Below are 22,774 nucleotides of genomic sequence, written 5' to 3' on the forward strand. Positions count from 1 at the left end.
TCTAGGGATTTGAAGATTAGTTGCTATATGATGATAGGATGAAGAACAGGAAAAATGCTTAATTTTTTTTATAGAGAATGGTTTGTTATAGAAGTCACTGTATATTAACCAAACATTACTTTTCAAGCTATCTTCCAGGACAAGTATATGCCATCTGTGGCTCATCTTCTTCACTTTCCCCCATGTAGCACTAAACAATTGTTAAACAAATATGTAGAGATTATCTATTTGAAGGAACAACAAATTTTAGCCTGCTGAGGGTCTCCAGATGTTTTGGTCTTTCCCTAGGCAGAATCTGGGTCTTTAGAACCCTTAAAAATCTTAAAGCAGCAGCCAGGGAGTGCCTGGGAGATGAGGGTGAAACTCATTGACTAGTTTTAGCTGGTGAGTGGCGCTGTGTTATGGCACCCACTGGGTGAACTCTTCTGTGGTGTGCCTTTCTCCCTTATTTAAGACATGCCAGTAAATTTGCACTGAAAGGCCATTTTTGGTGTAGATATGCTATCCCATAGAATGGATGTACCATAATTAAATTACCCAATCTCGTATTGTTGGACATTGATGATATTTCCAATTTGGGGGCTATACAATAGCAATACTGGGAAAACCTTCCTCGTAGTTAAATATTTATCCATACCCTTAATTTCCTTAGCAATTTCACTTTGTGAATTTATCTTAGGTCAAAAGGCACATCCATTTTTAAAGATTTCTATAAGCGATAACTTGCCCGTCAGTGATCAGTATAACCACCATGTAACCTATTAGTCAAGTCTAGAAGTGTCTGTCTCCCTGTGTCTTGGCCAGTACTGAGTGTTACTTTTATTTAAATTTTTTTGCCAGTGTGCCAAGAATATCTTTTTATTTTAATGTACATTTCTGTAATTACAAGTGAGGGCGAACCTATTATCATATGCTTCCCAGCTATTTATATTATTTTATGACTTGCCTGGTTCTTTCTTTCCTTTAGTATGCTATTTTCAAAGCTGATCATCCCTGTAATACAACTTCTTAGAGATCGGGGAAAGAGAGAAGACTTAGGGGAGAATGGTTCAGCTGAATTCTATTGGTGGCAGAACCTGAGTTTCCTCTGTGGCACTTTCCTCTCACCAGTCTCAGTCCCGGTGCTTGAAGAGAATCTTCACCTCTGACTCCAGTGATGGGTATGTGACCAAGCCACAGTAGACATGGGGCTCAAGTTAATCCAATCACACTGTAGTCTGAGGATTGTGTGGAAACTACCAGGAAGAGAGGTCCTCTCTTTTTCTTACTGAACATGAACCCAGTTAATATGAGCCTGGAACTGCGCGAGTCCTTCCGATGAAGCCTGAGAATGAAGCTAATAATATGTAAGGTGGAATTCAGTGACTGTGGAGACGGGAGATCTGTTGATGCAATTTGATTTCTCAAAACGACCACTATCTAAAGACCATTCTGTCTCTGGACATTTTTCAACTTCGCTTTACTAATTGATTGATTAATTAATTTTTGCTCAAGCAACTTTGAGTAGGATTTCCTGTCTCTTGCAACCAGAAGAGCCCAGACTGATGTACTTGCTATGTCTTTGGTTTAAACATAGGTTGATGGACACTACTACTCTGCTGCAGAAGGTGTATTTGGAGAGTTTGCTCGTGTTTGATGGAATAGTTCTTCTGTAACAATGAAAAAATAAAATCGGGTGTGGAACCAACCTCTGTTAGACACAGTTCTTCCAACTAGAGCAGTGGTTGAAATGGGGGCTGTGTGTGTGTGTATGTGTGTGCTGTACCACTGTCCGAGCACCAAGTGGCTTGTGAAGATCATTAGTGACAATTCCTGGAACTTGGCCAGGTTGCTGGCTTTGAAGCGAAGCTCATTGCAACACGTGCTCCTGCTGGGCTGGATGTCTCTGTGAAATGGATGGCAACAGGATGTCCCAGCAGCTAAAATGAGGTTCTTGAAGGCACAAGAGAAGTTTTAATGACTGTCCAAGCAGAGCAGTATTTCTGGGGAAGGTTGGGAAGCTTTGGTAGATGTTACGATGTCTCTAGGTTTCTTTGGGACATCTAGGAGTCTGTGAGGAGGAACAAGGAACGAGCCAGCACATGTTACTACCATCTCTGAACTGGATTAGTCATGGGCTGCAGAAGAAGTGCACACACAGATTTGCCTTTGAGCAACCTAAATTTGATTGGAGAGACAAGATCAGTAAAATAATGCAGTTTGTTGTTAAGGTCAAAGTTGGGTGAGATAGACGAAGTATTCTAAGCATTTTTTAGATCAGATAAAAAGATTTCTTTGAAGAATTAGGGAGTTTGACCTGGGCCTTTGAAGTCTGGGGTGGTCATTTGAAGCACAACTTGCTGTGCGTAATCCAGGACAAGATTAACCTCATTCAAGGCACTGAATGAAGAATGCACTTCATAGAGCAAGCCATGAGCCAACTGTCAGGAGAGCTGGCTCGGGCCCCATGTGCCTTCTTAGACATATCATTCAGTCCCTCACACTGCTTCCTGCCTTTATTATTTGCTAAGTCGACCTGGTAATGTCTTGGCAGATAAAAACAGAGGCATGTCTTTCCTCAAAGCCAAACGTGTTGGTCTTTTCTACCTATTTCTTTTCTTTTTGTTAAAGGCACTAAAATAAATTCCCAGAGTCTTTAGGTTACCTACACATTAGAAATTTGTTGTAGATGGTGATTAAGGTATATCTTAGCACCTTGCTAAATTCTGGGGAATACAAAGAGGCGCAAGACATGACAGTCTGCTCATTTGTGGTATTATGGACAGAAAGCACTGGATGTGAGACTAACGAGTTGAGATCTCAGGGAATCTCCCACTGCCGGCTCTGAGACCTGGTTTGCTTTTAGGATCTCATCTATAACTGGCCCTGGATCTGTAGGCTTGAATAAGATGACGGACGGAAAGGCACTTTGCGTTTGTAATGCACCGAAGACAAATAAGCTGGCACTATCTTAGCTGAGTAGACGGGCAGGACAAGTATAAAAATGTCATTAATAAAACAGAGCAGCATGTCATAAAAATATTTGGTAATATTAGTTGAGCATTTAGTGTGCCAGGCAATGTGCTGAGTGTTTTATATGTATCATCTCAACCCGCTGAGGTGGTTGTGCTGGAACTGTAATCTTTGTCTAACTTGCTGTTTTCATGTTTAAAGGTCTAGAGAGACTCAAGATCCTTAAAGCAGTGGTTTGGACTTCCTTAACTTGTTGATTTTCTTTAAAAACCCTCTGTTCTAAAAGTAATGGAGTTTGGGGGACAAAACCTGGAGGTGGCTATAAATTGATGAGAAGCTTTATAAATACCCATAGGACGGGCATTGTGTTAGACATTGTGGGCAAATCCATTGAGCCCAGGGCCTTCCGTCTGTGTTTCCCTTTGTGAACTCTTTTGCTGAATGTCCCGTCATTCTTTGTGAGATGAGGTCCTGTTCACCCTGTCTGCTTTCACGACATCAGTGTTTTAGGAACTCTCCACAGCCTGGCTGGATTGTGTCTTTGGGCTATGAACAGATTGTGTGGGTGATGAGACAAGTAGGAAGAGACTCAGCAATCAACAAAGGCGGGTGGAAAGCTCTTTCTCTTGCTCTCAGAATGGAGCTGGGACACAAAGGGAACTTCGTTAATCATGGCTCCTTTGTCATCAGAATGCTGGAGGCATTTTTTAAAAACACTATTATTTTGTCCTCTGTCTCGCCTGAGTTAAACCAATTGTTAATGGCTAATCGAGGGGTTAAAAATTTCCCAGACGTGGTGGGGCAGAATCAGCGTGACTTGATGAAGGAGTGGGTGGATTCTGCCTGGAAAGCCATGTCACGTGTCGTGGCAGGCTTCTTGCACACATAGTGCTGGTCTAGTGGGAGACCCTTGTCCAAGATCTACATGGTGGTAGATTTATGCTTAGATTGTGAAAATTTCATGTGTGTATGAGGATTGGGGGAAGAGAAGACTGAGACTTGGAGGTTTTGGTGAGTTTACAAGATTGGGTTACTTTGTAGGACCAAGTCCCTGAGCAAACGCGGAGTGGAAAACTCAAGCATCTCATTTTACTGAGCAACCTTGGACCACTGGGTTAATCTCTCTATAGTTGCTTTCTTAGAAATCAAAGGAGGATAATAATCTTTGGTACCCACTTAACAGGTGTTGTGTAAAATAATGGGACTGTAAATGCTTTGACTGCCCTGGAGATGAAGAGATAGGGAAAATTCTCTTAAGTATTATTCATATTTAATATGGAAATATGCATCAGTCGAGGTGTTTTTTTTTTTTTTTTTGAAAACCTGTTGCTCTTTTAGGTTTAGCAGAGGTGCCTTAGCAGAGGTTGACTTTGTAACAATTTTATTTTCCAAGACAGGTCCTGCAAATTTACAAAGTGGTTGGTTTTCCAAGAGGGGAGCTTGAGGTGAGCCCTGTTCTGTCCCTTCCCTGAATCTAGTGGTGAGATGTTTTATAATGAATTGTTGGCTGAGGGCAAATCAAGGGTAGTGAAACCCCTCATCAGCTATTATCCTAGTATCCTCTAGCTGCATGTCTGTTTTCTTTTAAAAATTAAATGCGGTTTTGAAGCCAAAATAGTGAGAGGTGGCTGTAAATTCCAAGAAAGAGGCGTCACGGTGTCTTAGGGTTGGAGGACAGAAGAAAGAAAAATCAAGCTGCTTGATTCTTGGTCTTCTTTACCCCTCTGCCCGGTCCTTGATCACCTGTTCAGAACAGAGGGAAGAATGCCCTGCAAGGTCTCCCCTCTTGGCTCTGACTCACCTCAGTGATATTTCCTTCACAGGCAAGACTGGAATTTACCTCTCCTATTGTGGTGAAGAGCTGGTTCTTCTGACCAGTGGAGATCCCACTGCCCCCACCCTCCATTTGTCTGTTTTCAACGGGAATTTGCAATTTCCCAGTTCTTTAGAGAAACAGCTCCTTGTTTTGTAAGGGGCTTGGGAGTTCACCCAGCCTCACCCACGTGTCTCCCAACAGAGACGACCTCCCTGCCAGCTCCTTTCCATTCCATTGATGAGCTGCTCACTAGACAGCTTTGTTTAATTTTTCAAACCACTTGAAATACTATGCTGGTTAAATGTTCTTTCTTATCATTCAGTGGAAAATTGGCTTCCATTACCACATTGTAATTTCCACTCATGAATCCTGGATTTTCCTTTTGGAATAATCTAGAACACGTGCTTCCCTTCTGTTAGATGGTGGCCTTTCAAATAATTGAGAGTGACTATTATTTCTCTCCTTTGAATTTGTCTCTCCAGGTGAAAAATGCCCCTTATCTGGTTTAGACTCTAACTTACCATACTTGCTGTCCCTGTCTGGTGACTGTATTCCCAGTCAAGATTAAGTTTACCCCTGCTACCATGGCAACCAGCTACTGCTTGTGGTTTCTACTTAGAGAAAACCACCATTTTCCTGTTTTCAGTAGAAAATCCATAATTCAAAATTCAACTTGCTAGTGTCCTTAGAACAAAAACATTGATATTACTGGTGGGCTGCTTATTGCAGAGAACACCAAGTTCTACAACAGTCGCTGCACCGGTCTTGCCATTTTAACTCATGTAACTTATGCCAGATGCATTTCCCATATGTCAGCACTGGTTTTTCCCATTGGGAGAAATAGTGTGGCCTAAGACAAAGAGAGACTCGGGATGGATTCAGGTTCAGACCCCAGTTCAGCCACTTATTAGCTGTGACCTTGGATGAGTTATTTACATTTCAGAACCTCATTTTACTTGTCTTGAAATGGAGATAATGATATCTACCAGTTACTGCTGTATAAGAATGAAAATCAATCGAATAAAATCCCCTAGCACAATGCCTGGCACATAAGAAATATCTAGCAAATGGGAGCTGTTGTAATCATTTATAATTTGTAGGTGACAGCCTGATGCAGCCCATCCAGCATGTAGGCAGCTGTAATGGGTATGAATTGTTGAGAATTTGGAACTCCTGTAGTAGCCTCAGCCTCTGAAATGAGAATGTCACAGAATGGCTTAATGGAGTATGAATTTTTCTTGTAATCCTGGGTGATTGAGGTAAAGCAGTTCTCAACCAGGAGTGGTTTTGTCCCCAAGGGATATTTGACAATATCTGGAGACATTTTTGATTTTTACGACTTGCCGGGGAGGAGGATAGGTGCTACTGACAATTATACTGGCATCTAATGGGTAGAAGCCAGGGCTGTTGCTGAATATCCTACAATGCACAGGACAGCCCCGCCCCGCTATCAGTCCACCCAAAGGTCGGCAGTGCTGGGGTTGAGGCCCCTGGTAGAGGGATCGGCAGGGCAGCTGGGGTACTGAGAGGGCATTGGCAAGTGTAGTTTTCTGACTGTGAGGAGCCAAGTCTTTGGACAAAACATTGAAATAAGATGATGATGTAGTGTTGCTGTAGCTCTAACCTCAGAAAGTCCAGCCCTGTAGACCTAACATGCCTTTCTAAAACATCAGTCTTTTCAATCTTCCCAGTGTCATGTGCTAATGGTTGTACCTATCTTATTTCCTCATGCTACCCCTATTAAAGACGTGACTGATCTAAAAGGTCCATTCTCGAAGTAGTGATAATGTCAAAGAAATGGGCAATCAACCAAAAATGAATTAAAAATGATTTAATAACTTCAGTTCTTTATTCATACTGTCGAGAGACGGTAAAGCAGGCATATAATCTGTAGCAACACCTCTAGAAATCCCCCTTTTATTTCCCATCCACATTGACGCTTCCAGCCTCTCTTCTAAAATCCCCCGATTTCCCCTGATACAACTCCTCCCCAGCCCGAGCCTGTCTCTTCTACTGTCCCCTTTCTCTTGATTGCATATCATGAAAACCCAAAGAATGCATCTAGCAATAGGTGAACCCTCATTGCATGAAGGGGAGGGCATGCAGCAGAGCAGGCCAGACCAGCGTTCTCTTTATCAGCAGGGAGGGGGAAGGGTTAGGGAAGACCCATGCTAACACTTTGGGCTGTCATTATTTTCTAATAATTTGTGAAAATAATTGTGAAAAAAGATGTTATAATCCCATTTCGCTGAGGAGAAAACTAAGGGCTAATTCTCTGTTCCTTCAAACAACAGGCTGCTTAGGGTGTCCCTGGGATATTTCTCAGGGATGACATCTTAGATGTTCAGGTTAAAATTCTGCGAGAATCATCTCTGATTGTTGGGACTGTTCACTGAGAGACAAGCAAAACCCTTGTTTTTAATGACTCAAGATCTGGACCTTCTAGTCCATGCCTTGCGGGGAGAGGACAGGAGAGACAGCAAGGAGTATGTCACCATCTCCCACCAGATTCTTCTCTGTCTGTGGGCAGCGTTGTTATTATCAATAGTTAACATTTATTAAAGCCTCAAGGCGTGCACAGGGGGTGGAAATATGCTCTTTCTATCAATTCTTTTACCTTCACAACAAAGCTATGAGGTGGGTGCTCTCAGTAAAATTTTACAGGGGGAAACCGGCATTTTGGAAGGCTATGTAAATTGCTTAACTAAATTGCTAGGAAGTAACAGAGCTGGGATTTGAACCCCAGATTTTCTGAGTCTAGAGCCCTTGCTTTTAATTTTTCTTACTCTGTTTTTGTGGATGCCTCCAGCAACGTAAGGAACACTTCCTGTGGAAGCAGTTCCCTTGCTGCACTGTAATCGTTGTTTTCTCTTATGGAATTTTTCTGTAGACAGTAATCTGGGTAAATTTTGAAATATATTAAGAACCCAGCAGTTTAAATGAAAATCTGAATGAATGTTCTGAATTGATGTCTCATTAGCAAATTTTTCAATGATCTTTTGGCTTAGGGCAGGGTATGCCACGACTTCCATTTCTTCTGAATAATAGACTCGGCTCTGTTGAGCTTATTTCCATCGTCCTGAAAAATAGAGGTTGGACATGCTCCAAATTATTTCATTGTATTGGAATGTCTTTGTGTTGTTTTATACTGTGAGTGTATGTGCTATTGGCTGGAAGCTGGAATGGTGTTTTGTTTTTTTCCCTAAACATTTTTATTATGTCTGGATTGGACCCACTTTACCATAGTATATATTATGGGGGGTTTATTTCATTGTGCTGAATACATCAGTATGAAGTTTTATGTATACAGTTGGCTGTAACTTCCTTGCTTTCTGGAAAAGTTCATTGGTCTCCCCAGTTGTTGGAAGATAGACAACACCCTTCCCAACCCCTAACAGCAACAGAATAGAGTTGGAGGATTAAGGTTTCATCCTCTAACAGATGTGAAAATACAAGGAAAAGGAAGGAGAAGGGGCCTCGATGGGCAAGCTTTGGCAGCCTGCACTCTTGACATATAAATTGACCCTAATTTAAAAGGACTTTTCTTTAACTTTAAAGGATGACTTTCCTCACAGCATAGAGTATATAAATTCCCTTTTAGAGTCATAGAATTTGTAAGTTAGAAGTCTCTAGTAGTTAAAATACTGCCTTTTACAGTTGCGAGATCTGGGGTCCAGGCTTGGTTGAATCGTTTGCCTGATTAGTGACACATCTGACATATCCAGTACTAGAACTCGACAATCCTGATTCCTGGGATGATTCATTCCTTCAAGAGTCTTCTCAAACTTGCAGTGGTTCAGGAATAGCAGACCAATTTGTGGCCTGGAATTGAAGCTCTAAATGAAGAGTGCTCGTGGAATGTTAACGATGGAGAAGGCCCTAAAGGCTGGCTTTCTGTCCCCAACCCGTGTGCACAGGTCCTCTGCACTGTGACTCAGCAGGTGTCAAGAGCAGGAGCACGTCCGCTCACACAGGTGTGGGCAGCTCATTGTCTCCCACCGGTCAGGTTGACTTTGGATCTGCTGATTTTTATTGATCTCAGATTCCCTTCCCTAGAACTTGCAGCTTTGGAACCACCTAGAATAAATCTAATTCCTCTTCCAAATCTTAGTCATTCACATGTTTCACCTTTTGTCTGCAACCGCCTTCCCCAGCATACAAACTGAGCTCTTTACTAACAAGCTCTACACTTCCAGCTTCTACACATTCTATGTGTGATATGACATATCACTCCTTTTCCTTTGATTCCTCTCCTAGCAAATGACATTATCATCCATCTGCTGCCCGTGAAAGAAACTTGGGGACATCCTTGACTTCTTTCTCTCACCTACATCCCATGGAAATCAAAGCGCCTGCAAATTCTCCCTCCTAAATAGTTTTTCCCTCCAGTGACAATGGCATCTGCCTGTCTCCATTCAGAAGCTCCATGTGTCATCTCAAGACTTCATGCTCCACAGTTGCTTCCGCGCCAGAAGTATTCCATTGCTTTTCTTTACTAGTTCTTTGAGAACTTTCAGATGTAATTCATTGCACCAGGAAGGAAAATTCGTTTCAAGCTTCTGGGTAAATGGAACATACGCGCAGCAGAAGATTCCTATGCCCAGGTCTCTGTCTGAACCTGTTTTGTAGATTTTAGATTTGAGACTTGTAGATCTGAGATTTTGACATTTGATCTCAAAAGTTGGACTTGATGCCTATAAAAGGGGGTGTTTGCTTTTCTCTGGGAGAACTTGTTTGGAGGGTGTTAATGAAGTGGCCAAAATTTTTCCTATGTATATTCTTAAGAAGATAGGTTGTTATAAAATCTTCAAATATGCAGCCATTAATTATGTACATTTAGGGCTTAGATGTGAACATGTTCTCTCCTATTTTCTTTCATTGGACAGGCCTTGATCCCTCAAGGCAGTGCTGGGATAGCATAAATAACCCCAGTCCTGCCTTTCAGAACCTCAATTTCCAGGAAAAATGCTAAAGAGAGGTTATCTAAACATGCTCCCACAATTTTAATATTGGCTACAAACCCTTTGGGAGAAATTTTTCCAAAATTACCATGTTTTTGCTTGCCTGTTGTCTGTCTCATACACATTCTTTTGATGTGTAAATTTACTTTCTTTCCTGTGGTTTGGGGTGATAATGTTCCAGTTGAGGACAAGTTCATTTTGATCCTCAAAATTCAGTATTCATTTTATATGTCGGTTGACACAGATCTGCAAGAACCATCAAAGGTGAAAATGAGCACATGTGGAAATGGGGGCACATGGGTAACGTTGGGTGGTTGGCATCATGGAAGGCAGCCACGACTTCTTCCCAAACTCTCTGAATGCTAGTCCTATCTGTACTTTCATATAGGCAGGCCATGGGTTCAATCCACTAGGGCATTTTTTGGATGACGTCTAATAGGTGTTTGATAAAAGCTCGTTAGGTAAGTCAAGCATAACTTAACATTAATGTGTTTATTATGACGTAGAGACGCTTTAATGTAAATAGTTCAGTTTGCGTTTGGAGGACTTACGTGTTCAAATCTCTGTGCTTGGTGCCATAGGAGGAATAAGACGTGGTCCCTCCCCTCTGGAGCGATAATTTTGTAGAGTTTAGAAGCTATGTTTGCAAATAAGGGAGAATGCTATAATGAAGACATAGCCCAGGTGGTACTGGCATCAGAGGAAGTAGGGGTCATTCGTTACTGGGGGGAAGTTGGTGGCAACCTCAGATGCTGGTCCCTTACAGGCATTGAACAGATCGAACGAAGGCGGTGGCATCTAGAACTGATGAAAATATTACAGTATTTAAAATTACATAGTGATTTTTCTTAATTTTATTATTTCAATATTTAAAAAACCCAATTCCTAAGCACATGAATGTTAAAACTGCATTTTACCACTAACATTTGCCTCTCCCTCCAGTTCCAGGGACTTCACAACTTATAAGGTTCTACCTTTTCTTTGAATAATGGGAAGGGGAGATGATCATTCTTCGTGTTTGTGAAAGTCCAGATAAAGTCATTTACAGACCTTGCTTGACCTTGGCCTCAGCTTGCACTGTCCACTACATTTTTGACCCTGAAGAATGCCCTGTACTTTTAATTGCTTTTATCTGTCTTTCTAAAATGGGTGAGAATATGGAGAAAAGTACGGCAGTAATCTGCGTGAAGCTCTTCATTGGGCCTTTAGCCCCCGCGTGTGTGACAAGGAGCCTTTCTCCTCCCTTGTCACTGAGGAAAGCTTGTTTAGCGCGGACTGCTCTGCTCCATCACTTCCTGAATGTCTCTGTGGACAGAGCCGCCCTTTCCTGACTCAGGCTGTGCTGTTGTTTGCCTCCCTGAATTCCGGTGAGTTCCTCCTTGGGTTACCCCTGCCTTGCATCCCTGGCCCTCATTCTGCCCATGCAGTCTGTTCTAGACCCTTCCATGGCAGCTGTCTCATGCGTTCTGAGTCGGAGCCTCTCCAGGCCAACGTCCCAGACTGCCAGCCCGGAATTTGAAGTTACAACAAACCCCCATTAAATACGGGAGAGTGGCCATTAGTTTCAAGTGGGTTCAGTGCATTTTGGGGAGCCTGTTATTCCACCGTCCCTTTATGGAACTCTAGGGAGGTCTTCTGTGGTTGACTGCAGTGTCCCAGGTAGGCTGTCCTGCTGGTTCCCTCTGTGTGGTGCCCAGCCCTGTGCTAGGTAGTGCCTTGTCTCTGGAGCTCCTTACGGCCCCAGTCAGTCTTCCTTATCCATCCCTCTGCTCTGCGCATTACCTCTCAGGTCACTTGGGAGCGCTAATCAATAAACAGGCAACTGAGAGGCAGTGTGGTGTATTGGAAGGAGCGCCAGATATGAAGTCAGACGAGGATTCCTGGCTGTGCCCCTTACTGGTGGCACGGAACCCGCCGATCTTCTGCATGTGCAATAGGGACCATTACAGTGACTTTACCTGTTTACCCTGAGGATTAGATGACCTGTGTGTGTGAAGGTGCTCTCTAAAATGTAATGTGCAATCGCGTATTAGTTAGTATTCATGTTTATTATTAACGTTAGTAAATTGGTAAAAGTAGAATATCTGTAATTTATAAGTAATAAATGTCTGATAATAATAAAGTATGAACAACAGATGTATGAAGTTGTTACAGAATAGAACAGGTACTTCAGAACAAAGCAGCTGTTTCTCCTGGAAGATTTAATTTTGATGTTTTCTGGCCCTAAAATTTCAGTAGAAAAGTGTGCCCATGGTGAGTTCACCAGCTCCCAGAGCCAGTCCTCCCACTTTGTGTCACCCCTACCCCCAGAGCTCCCCAGAGCAGCTCTGGGGGCTCTGTGGGGCCTCTCAGAGATTTCCCACACAAGAGCTGGTTGGCCCTCCATGCTGGGTTTATGAGATCACAGCCAGGGTAGTAAATTATAAGATGCTGTAATTCACTTTCCATAGGTGGTCTTGGCTGCACTCCACAGCCTTTTGGCTGAAAGGTGGCTGATTTTGAAGCACTGGCACAAAGTCAGAAATTCCGCCCAGATGCCTGGTTTGCCGAGCAGTGATCAATAGCGTCAACAGATGAGCCATTTGGTTCTTCTGTGGAGATCTTTTGTGCTCACTTCATATGTATTTAATTTTTCCTGTTTTGAGTATTTCTGGAGAAATGAAGAAAGAGTAATTGCAGGTATTTTTCGGGGATCGAGGTTAGAATCTGTGATTCCATATACTCCTGTCAAGCTTCTTGATTTAGTCTCTCTTTGCTGCTGGACACCAAAGGTGAGGGTCAGTGTATTAATCTGAATTCAGGATCAGGATTGCTCCCCCAATTAGCACATCCAATGGTTGGCAGATTTTATGTGCTAAGTCTCTGGCTGGGCCCTTTATGTGCATTTTATTATTATTTCAAAAAGAGAAAAAAAAAACTGGCACCAATCGTGAGCCTAAAGTAATTTCATGTTTACCACAGCATTTCAAATACTATGTAAGAGTTTGGCTCAGTGTCCCAAAGCACTCTAATTTTTTTCCTCTTGGTTCCAAGGCTCCTCAGTTCCATGGGATGCAAGCCAGGCAAATAATGGAAGCCAAGTGGCACTGCTTGTTTGCCTCGTAGATTCTGACAAATATAGAGTCATTCTTCTATTCTTCAAAGCTGCTACATCTTTGGCTACAGAACAATTGAGGTTGCAGGCCAAGCATTTAAAATTCTCATCAGCCTAACATGTAAACGTATAATATTTTTCAATATTTTTTTAAGTCGGAATGAATTACACAACTGTTGGCTACAGTTTCTGAAACTTTACTGTCAAAATGTCTGTCATTTCTTCATAAGTCTGTGTTGTATTGTTGAATAAGTGCTTGACTTGTGTGTGTACAGTACAAATTACTTTGCATTCAACTCTGCTGTGTGATGTCTGTGTTTGTGTGTTTTGGTGGTGGTAGTTTAATATAGAGGAATGTTGTGCTGTGTTTAAAAATTTAGCATTCCTCGAACAGATGTTAGTGTAATTAACTACTTACTGAAAATTGCTGGCAAGAATGAATTACATTGCACTTAGCGTACCCCATTACATGCACTAGGGCACAGCTAGGATAATTCCGAAAATCACACCCACTTTCAGGTCTCCAGTAATTGAGACTGAATTGTGAAATAATATTTCACTTAGTAATCTAGTAAGATTTAATTGGTAGGGTTGACATATAGGAGAATTTCATCTTCAAAGTCAGTGGCAGAGGTAGAGTGAGTGTCTGACTGTTACAACTTCAGAGCAAGTTCAGTAAAGGAATTAACAGACTGAGTCAGTTAATTCCGAAGCACCAAGTCAGTTTAACGCAAGTATTTACACTTTCTTTAGCTGAAAAATTTGAAGCGGTCATAATAATGAGACATTCTAAAATGCAGATACATGTTATGGCAGATACTAAGAAATCTTTTTAGGAGCTTCCCTGGAGGGAACGGTGACCAGAGAGGCTCAAGGAATTGCTAGTTGTCCAAAACGCCACAGCTCAACCAGATGATATGACCTGGCCATGTCGGTTGTTCAGCATATCCCACACGTTTCCTTTTAACTAGAATTAAAGTATGAGGTTTTTGAGCTTAAGAAAGGCAGGCAGAATGTCTGAGGGAACTCGGCTGAACAGATTTAAAAGCTAATTTCTAAATTTAGTTGAAGTTTCTTTTATGTTAACTCAGTGTTTGGGGGGGGCATTTGGATAAAAATTCTTGTATAAATAACAGGACTTCAGCTGGTCTCCCTGGTTTCTGCCACCTGTGTTCCTCTTCCCCTCTCTCCCCCCTCCCCTCCTTGAGGCACATCCAACAGCCTAAGCAAACTCTGGAATTAGCCAAGGGCCTAAATGCCCAATACATTTCATATAAATTATTTGACTTTATTTTATAGATGTATTCACGTAGTCGAAGCTTGGGACCAATTTGAACAGACAGTTGTTTATGAACCTCTTATAGACACCATTCACAGCCAGGCAATGGAAGTTTTCTCTACGTTACAAAGTGAAATGGATGTTGAGGCGATTAGCTTTTACAGGTCAGGTGAAAGTTGTGGGGTTTACCTTATCCACCTGTTGCTTTTGTGCTCTATGTTTGTAGATACAGACATAGGCCAAGTAGTTCTTAGTGCCCCCAAACAGTAATTCTGTCCTTTTAAATCAGCCTCAATTGCTTTCCTAAAATGAGGTCTAATATTCACTTTCTGGTAACCCAGAATCTTTTAGAGAAAAAAGTAGATAATAAATAAATGAAATTATAAAAAATAGATAAACCAAGCATTCATGATTTTGCAGGTGCAGAAATCATGATGACAGATTTTAAATTGAGAGTAGGTTTCAAGACTTTGGAATCAGCGTCAGCCCTGAGGGCCTCGTGGTTAAAAGTTGGGTGCTCATCACTTTGGTGGCCCGAGTTTGCTTCCCAGTCACAGAGCCACACCGCCCATCCTTCAGTTGCCATGCTGTGGCGGGGGGGCTCTCATTCTGGAGGAACTAGAACCACTTACAACTAGGATATACAACTATGTACTGGGGCTTTGGGGAGGGAAAAAGAAAAGGAAGATTGGCAACAGATTTTAGCTCAGGGCAAATCTTTCCATGTAAAAGAAAAAAAAGAGTTAAATCAACCTCCCTCTTGAGTCGGTAGAGGAAAGTATGTGCTCACGATTGTCTGTAGATTTCTAAATCAGTGTGTCGAGTTTTGTTTTGTTTTTGTTTTTGTTAGCCAACTGTTGTTGTAAAACTAAAATTCTTTAAAATATTTCTGAAACGTTTGACCATTTTTCTTTAAAATCTTTTCTGTTTCGAATTGAGGGGTGCCGCTTGTTAATGCTTGTAAATGTGAATTACCCTTTTAACTGGTCTCCTCTCCACATCCCTTCCCCTTGTAGCCCAACGTAGATTAATCTTTAAATATCATCTTTGTTGCAAGACAGACAGACATTCTTCCTCTAATTGAGGCGAAGCCTGTTACCCGGTGATGGAGACTTCAAAGGCTCTGCGGAGGCCCGGTTGCCGGAATGGGAGGCTCTGGGAGGCAGAGGAGCTTCTCCGTCTCCCCCCCACCCCTGCCTCCTGCTCCTCCTCCTTCCAGCAGAGCTCAGCTCTGGCCTTGTGGCTACCTACAGGACAGACATAGGTGTCTTAGAAGGAAAGATCCCCCCAGTAAAACTTCTGTTGCTGTGGGTCTCTTTATTGTTCCTTCTTTGTGTTCTCTATAGAGTAGAACAGAGACTGTGGGGAGCAGAAGCCAAGGCACCCCAGCAGAACGCTGGTTAGAGAAGGCAAAGGGTGGGAACAAATGCTGCCTCTCACCTGTTCAAGGATCTCTTGTTAGATTTTCATCCTCAAACACAGACATCTGCAGAACATACTGTGATCTTCTAGATAGCCTATGACCCAGCACGTGCTCTTCTTCAGTGCCTTCCCCCTGGGCTGCCCCCTTTCCCCTCTGGCTAACGAACACCAGCTCTCTTTCAAGGTGAAGTCCAGGCCTCCTACAGGCGGCCTCCCAGCCCTCTTTACAACTGAATCATCCTGTGCAAACCTCTGTCCGAGCAGGTTTCAATCAGGATGCCCTTCCCTGCCAGCTTCCCAGCCTCCCACACTGGACCGTGAGCAACTCGGGGTCTGGGACTGTCATTTGTCTCTGTCTTTAGTTAGCACAGTGCCCGCATAATATAATACTCCTAGATAATTGCCCAAGGAATCTTCTTTACTTATAATAAAGCAAAGAAATAAATAGTCTGTGTTGGCTTAAACGGAGACCGTGTGTCATGTCAGCATGTTGTTTTAATTTTATTTTAACTTTTTTAGGAGGCAACCAAGTCTTGTATCTCTGTCCAACTCTTTAATTACAGGTTCTGGAGGGAGTAGGGGCTAATGATTTGGTGTTGACTCAGCTTTGAGCATGATAGCGGTAGTGGTTGGCTGGATAGTAATTTGTGACCTGGCCAGCCATTTGAGATGCCATAACAGGAAGCTGACTGGAGTCAATGAATATTCTTCCCAAAGAAGTACAGGCTTAGTCATTGTTCACTTACATTTTTATTCAAGGTGACATTGTAATGATGAGTGGAATTTTTGCCTCATTCTAGTGAATTCACTTCCCCTACCTCCCAAATATCTGACTGTTGCCCTTTCTCAGGTAATGTCAGGATAAATATGGCACCCACCATAGTTATAATTACTTTTTCTTGTAATTATTTATTTGTCGTCTGTTTTCCTCATTATTTGTACATTCCACATGGCTAGTGTCTATTAGGTTCACTCCAGCACCTAATAGTGCCTAGAAAATAGTAGGTACTCAGGACATATTTGGTGAATATAGTGTCAGCCTCAGGAATGCATGTAATTGAGGGGCTACTGAATTTTCCAAGAGGCTTCAAGTTGTGTTTGTGCAGTTTTTCACAACCTTGAATTAGAAGTCTTGTTGAGTTCATATCACTTTAAAATTAAAGGTCGTGTAGTATCACATTTCACAATTCTCTGCTATATGCAGGGGTGGAGGCCAGAGACACTGTGTTGAAATACAGATGAGAGAAGAAAAAATGGCCTATGTTTGACATATTAAAGAGAGCTGAACTCAAAATGTGCCAGAGTTTTCAATGAGTAGCTCGTGGCTTTGTGACTTCTGTACCTACTCTAAGTGATGTCTTAACCTATCGTAAGTTAACCAGTCCACGGTGCCTGGTATATTCACTTTTGGCCAGATTGCTCTGTCTCCCAAATTATACTGATGTAGAAGTAGCTTTGGGCCCACTTTTTTCCCACTAAATGCTACAGATGGTAGAGGGGACATTTATAATGTGTGCGGAGGCAGCTGGGTGATATTGCATTACTATCCTAGGAGTACTGAGGAGTGGTTATTTTTAGCTTTCACCTGAGCAAACATGACTCAGTTTGTTGACCAGAATCCATCCAGCCCCTTCTTAAATATACAAACTCTATTAATCCCCAGAACCGTCCGCCGACTGAGTAAGGCCTTCATTACATATACCTGTTAGTTAGTTGATTGTGGCTTCTTCAAAAGTTGCAATTTCAACTTCTTCCATTTCTCTCTCTTCTCTTCCAATAAAATCCCTTACATTTTTTTTTTTTTTCAAATTTAAAGACAGAAATCAAACTTCTTTTGATTTTAGACGGTTTTGTGATCCATGTAGTCACACTTTTGGCCATAGCTAATGAAAACACCTTCTACTATCTATTAGCTTTGTTTTTAATTTACTTTGGTGGGCTTTCTACATAAAGAAACACGTGGGAGTTCACTTTTAGCTGGTGTAGGAAGTTGTCTTGAGCTGTAGATACATTATTGGGGGCACATTAACCGTCCATGTTTGAAGATCAGAATGTCTGTTTACTTTTTCGAACAATACAAGTATTTTGCCTTTTGAGCATTACTAGAAACGTTGAAAATGTTGAATTATCTTTAGGTTTTTAAGTTATACAAAAGGTTTTTGAGACTAGAGGACTAATGTATTCAAGAGAAGAGAAATATTTGTGATTCTCATAGTATAGCTTGAGACGCACTCGAGGCTTCTCCAAGTTCATTGCCATGATCTTTATGAAAATGTTAGTATTCCTGGGATTTTTTCCCTTTATTCAAGAAACACTAAACTAATGAAAGAATGAGAATAATTCAGGCAGCTACAAAGGCAGGCGTTCACTGTGTCCATTAAAAATGCAGCCTTTGTGCCTGTGAAGTGTTCAGCTTCTCTGTTATGAAGTTTGGAATGTGGTTTTGGAGCTCAGCTGAGGAATTCAACTAGTTAGTTTTCATTTTGGTCTAAGGAGGGAGAGACTTGTTTTTCAAAAGGAAAAAATAAAGAAATGAAAAAAGGTTAGGTTCGTTTTGGAAGAATAGAAGTTTTAAAATGTAGTAACTATTTTCTGCAGCAAATAGTCAGTTTGAGTGTGTTAGCCAAAAATAGGATTCATGAGTTTTGTCTCTCTGTTTATTTCTCCAACCACATTAAAAAGGGGTCAGTTAAATGTGCCAATTTGTCTTTCTAATGTCAGTGAGCTATTTAGCTGAGTCAGGATAACCAAAGTTTTATTGATTCATATTTCTAATAATAAATGGGATGTCTGATTTTAGATGGATTAGGAGTGACACAATTTTGAGTCTTAAAGAGAAACTTCCCTGACGTGGATTGGTGGTGTCTCCGCGTTGCAGTGTTCAGGATACCACACGGGAGGATTTTCAGCTAGAGCGCCGTACTGCTGTGTTTTCTGGTAGTTTTTAGTAGGCATTGTCACAGCTTTCTGCAAACATAACATTTTCCTACTCAAAATTTATCATGAGGATAGATATTTAGAGAGAGAAAAAAATATGTAATTGAGCATTAGAATTAAGGCAAAATGTTCATAATACACCCTTCTGTCTCCTGTGTGACTCTCCTCTTGGTTTATATGCTCCTCGTTGCTGCCTGATCTCTATTAAGTAAGAGATGATTTCTGTTTATAAAAAGTCTGAAAGCGCAGGATGCCGAGTATGGTATGCACAGAATTAAACATATTTAAACCATAATTTATAATGTTTTCCTTTCACTACTGACTTTCAGAGAAAAGTTTTATAAATTGATTTAAAAACTATGGTGTACCAGCAGGACCCACGTGAAGAAAATTATGAAAATTTTCAGAGAGATATAAAAATGGACTTCAGTTAATGGAGAACCAATCACTGTTCTTGGATGGGAACACTAAATGTTTGGAAAGGATACTGATTCTATCCACGGTAATTTATAGATTTAATGTAATTTCAATGAAAATCCCAGCAAAAGGATATAAATTTGAAATGGACTAGGGGAGAGGATTTACTCTATCAGATATTGATACAAACCATCAATTACAGGATTCAAAACAATTATAGGATTCAACACACCAAAGTTGTGTTGGGCCATGAATTGACAATCCAATACACGGAACAGAGCAGACTGTCCAGCAATATCTATTGGTATATTGAAGATAAAGGTGATGTCATAAATCAGTAAGAAAGGAGACTCTGTTCCGAAAAGAATAATTTAAATATTTAGAAAAAATAAAACTAGAACCTCACGTCATCTCCTATATCAAAACAAATTCCAGATGGATCAACTATTTAAATATTAAAAAAAAATGAAGTTGTAAAACGTAACTAGAAGTTAATAAAGGCAGCTGTTTATTGAATTTGGAATAAAGAAGGTCTCTCTAAAGATAAAAGCATGGAAAAAACATAAAGGAAAAGAGAGATTCTATATAAAACCTGGAACTTCTCTGTATTAAAATATACCATAAACAGATTTAGATAGCAGATGGAGAAGTTAAGATAAATTACTAACAAAAAATGTTAGACAAAGAATTATTATTTATAGACAACTTTTACAAACCAAGGGGGAGGAGGTAAATTAAATTTGGAATATCATGTGATTGATTATTTTGTAACCAGTAGTTGAAAAATTTATCATATAATAGCTAATATTAATTTTATACTTTTTATGTGCTCAAGCACTGTTCTGAGTACTTTTCATATGTTAACTTGTTTAATGTATACAATGACTCAAAGAGTAGGTACTATTATTATTACCGTTTAAGAGATGATAAAACTAACACACAAACAGCTTTGGTAATTCACCCAAACCTTCTAGCGTGCATGAGTGGTGACACAAGTAGAAATGAGAGAGCCAGGATTTGACACCAGGCAAGTTGGCTCCATGGCTGGCGTTATTTACCACCGTGCTAGTCTGCTTCTCTGAGTGAATAAGAAAAAACCCTACAAAACTATGGATAGTAGAATCCTATTTTGTAAAAGTGTATGTTAATATTAGTATGGATTTTAAAGTTATACAATTTCATTCACATTTAAATTTTTATCTGATTACACACTCATAGAAGAGACAGATAGTATTTCGGTATTTTTCCAACAGTAGTTACTTCCTTCTAGGGGGATTTTGGGTAAATGTTGTTTTGAACTTTAAAATTTCTATATTATGCAGGTCTTCTATTATCATATAACCATTTTATAATCACAAAATAGTGCTTTTGAACGTTATATCGTTCAAGTGGGATGCTCTCTCTTGAAATGCGTGGGGTCATATTTCAGCACATGCACCTTTGCAGTATCCGTTGATGTTTGAGTGCCTACCCTCTCAGGTACCACCCTAGGTGGGGGCTCCAGGTCAACATAGCTTTTTCTCTCAGTCAAAAGCAGGGTTGTAGAATTTTAGAGTGAAGAAGAATCTTACAAAACAACCACCTTGGTTGAGTCTTAGAAACCAGCCATTTTGTTCTTCTGATGAGGGTCCTGAAGCTGCTGTAGATTTAACCGACTTACCCAAGATTGACTAAGAGTCAGTGTTCAACCAGGTTTCAGACCCTGGTCTTCTGACCTCAGGCACGGTGCTCTGTGAAGCACCAGAGACCGCCAAGCCCTCAGGTTTTTGTGACGCTTGTTTGGTGTGAGGTGGTAACTGAACCAAACAGGTTACAAATGTATTCTTTCAATAAATAACAGTGATTGCAAACGTGATGGGAAGACTCTCAGGAGCCCTTGATGACTCCTCTGGAGGTCACTGAAGGATCCTCGCCTGGATCTGGGAGATCCCTAGGAGTACTGATCCCAAGTTATAAAAGGCAGCACGAAAAATGGAAAGAAGAGAGGAGTGGAAGGAATGTTAGCCAGAAATGAGCACTTCACTGGCTGATTTTTCTAAAACAACAACATTCTCTTTTCAGCTCCGGGGCCCACGACGGCAGTGTCTTACCTGTCAGTGAAATGCGTGGATGTCCGTAAAAACCATCACAAGACAAAATGGTTAATGCCTTGGGGACCTAACCAGTGCGACAGGATCCGAGATATCGAGGAAGCAATCCCAAGGGAAATCGAAGCCAATGACATCGTGTTCTCTGTCCACATCCCCCTCCCCACCATGGAGATGAGTCCTTGGTTTCAGTTCATGCTGTTCATCTTGCAGCTGGACATTGCATTCAAGCTGAACAACCAGATCAGTAAGTACACCCTCCTACCTTGGGGCATTTCTCTCTTCAGGTTCTTTCAGAGTCAGTTCCAGTAACAGTAAAATCATATTAATAGCAGACAATTATTGACTGCTTACTACTTACTAGGCATCTTTCTGAGTTACTCTACCTGTATTAACCCATTTTGTCTTCCCACCAATTCCTAGAGGTAGGTCTCATTATTTCATTTTACAGATAGAGAACTTGGGCACCAGCAAGGTTGCCCAAAGTCAGAAGGCTGGATAGCTGCCCTAACCACCGAGCTTCCTCACCTCTCCAGGGCCACGAGGAAGCTCACCCCGATGGAGTGATTTGAGGATTCCTGAAAGGTCCCATGTTTCAAAATGTCTTTTCCCACTGGGCTTTGAGGAAAGCCATCGCCTTAGGAAAAGATTGCTGTCAAAATGGGGATGCCAATCCAGGGGTACTCATTTCCCCACAAAACCAGGTTTTGTTTTTTTTTAGCTTACCCACCTGTGATTCAAGACTGAGGGCCCAGGGCATATAAGCGTTTCCTGAGGAGGAGATTATCGGGTGATCTCTGGGAGGCAGGTCCACGTGTGGCATCTGGGGACAGTGTAGGGAATCTTCGGTTGAGAAGGAAGAAAGTATTTTTTTACTGAAGCAGGATCAGGGGTAAGATGGAAAGAGAAGAAAGTGTGTTGAAGACAGCTCTGCCTGGGGCCTTTCCATCGGGTAAAGCACGTTTTCTAATTGTAATTTTCCGCTATCAGCAGTCATCGTGATATACAGTCATGTTAATTTTCCTCTGTTTAGGAGTCGGAGCAGTATCTGTGCCTGATTGACTTCTTCTCTGGAACACACAAACAGATTATGCTGAGATATTTTTCCAGAATACAGAGTGTTCTCCCCCGGTGCCCATTCATTCGATCTCTTACGGGTTATTTCAAACTGTTTTTGAGTGCCTACTGCTGCCAGTCACTGTGCAGGTGGCTGGACATGCAGATACAGATGAAGACACTGTCCTTTAAGGGGCTTATAGTCAAGTGGAAATAACAGGGAGATAACCAGCCATTACAGTATGGTGAGCTGGGTGCTGCCACCCAGGCGTGCCCAGGAGACTGTGGGAGCATAAAAAGAGGCTTAGAGCAGGGAAAGGAAGGCTGCCTTGGTGTGTGTGTATGTGCATGTGTGTAAGTGTGTGTGTGTGTGTGAATGTATGTTTGCGTGTGTGTGTACGTGTTTGTGCTTGTGTGTGTGCAGAGGTGAGCAGACAGATATAGGAGGTGAATGTTAAAGTGTGAACACCCTGACGAGTTGGGGGTGGGGTAGGGGCAAATAGGAGAGCATTCCAGGTAGAAGGAACGGCTGACAGGAAGCTCCAGATTTGCACAACAGCTGAAGCCTTCGCATGGTATTTCCCAGGTCCCCTTTCTTTTGGCTATTGACTTATTCCTTGGCCGCATAACACGTTTATTCATTCACTCATTTAGACTTTATTAAGGTCCAACCATGTGTTAAGCACTAGTGCTGAGGGCACAAGATTGAACAAAACGTGTTCTTGTCAGGGGTTGGGAAAGATGGTGGTTGGG

At 41.5% G+C, this 22,774-nt stretch overlaps 1 protein-coding gene across 9 annotated transcripts in view; it reads left to right on the top strand.

Annotated features, from left to right (window-relative positions):
• Window positions 1-22,774, top strand: part of WLS (Wnt ligand secretion mediator) — a 93,218-nt gene that overhangs the window by 16,648 nt on the left and 53,796 nt on the right. For 4 of the 9 annotated variants that reach the window (XM_008528102.2, XM_008528104.2, XM_070592324.1 and 1 more), the window contains exon 2: window positions 20,940-21,212. In XM_008528102.2, coding sequence (XP_008526324.1) covers window positions 20,940-21,212 — 273 coding nt within the window. Of the gene's footprint in view, window positions 1-3,802; window positions 3,964-18,790; window positions 18,964-20,939; window positions 21,213-22,774 lie in introns of those variants that run through there. The other 5 variants (XM_070592327.1, XM_008528103.2, XM_070592328.1 and 2 more) reach the window with 4 other exon arrangements.

The sequence above is a fragment of the Equus przewalskii genome, chromosome 24 (assembly GCF_037783145.1).
Source record: "Equus przewalskii isolate Varuska chromosome 24, EquPr2, whole genome shotgun sequence".
NCBI classification, from domain to species: domain Eukaryota; kingdom Metazoa; phylum Chordata; class Mammalia; order Perissodactyla; family Equidae; genus Equus; species Equus przewalskii.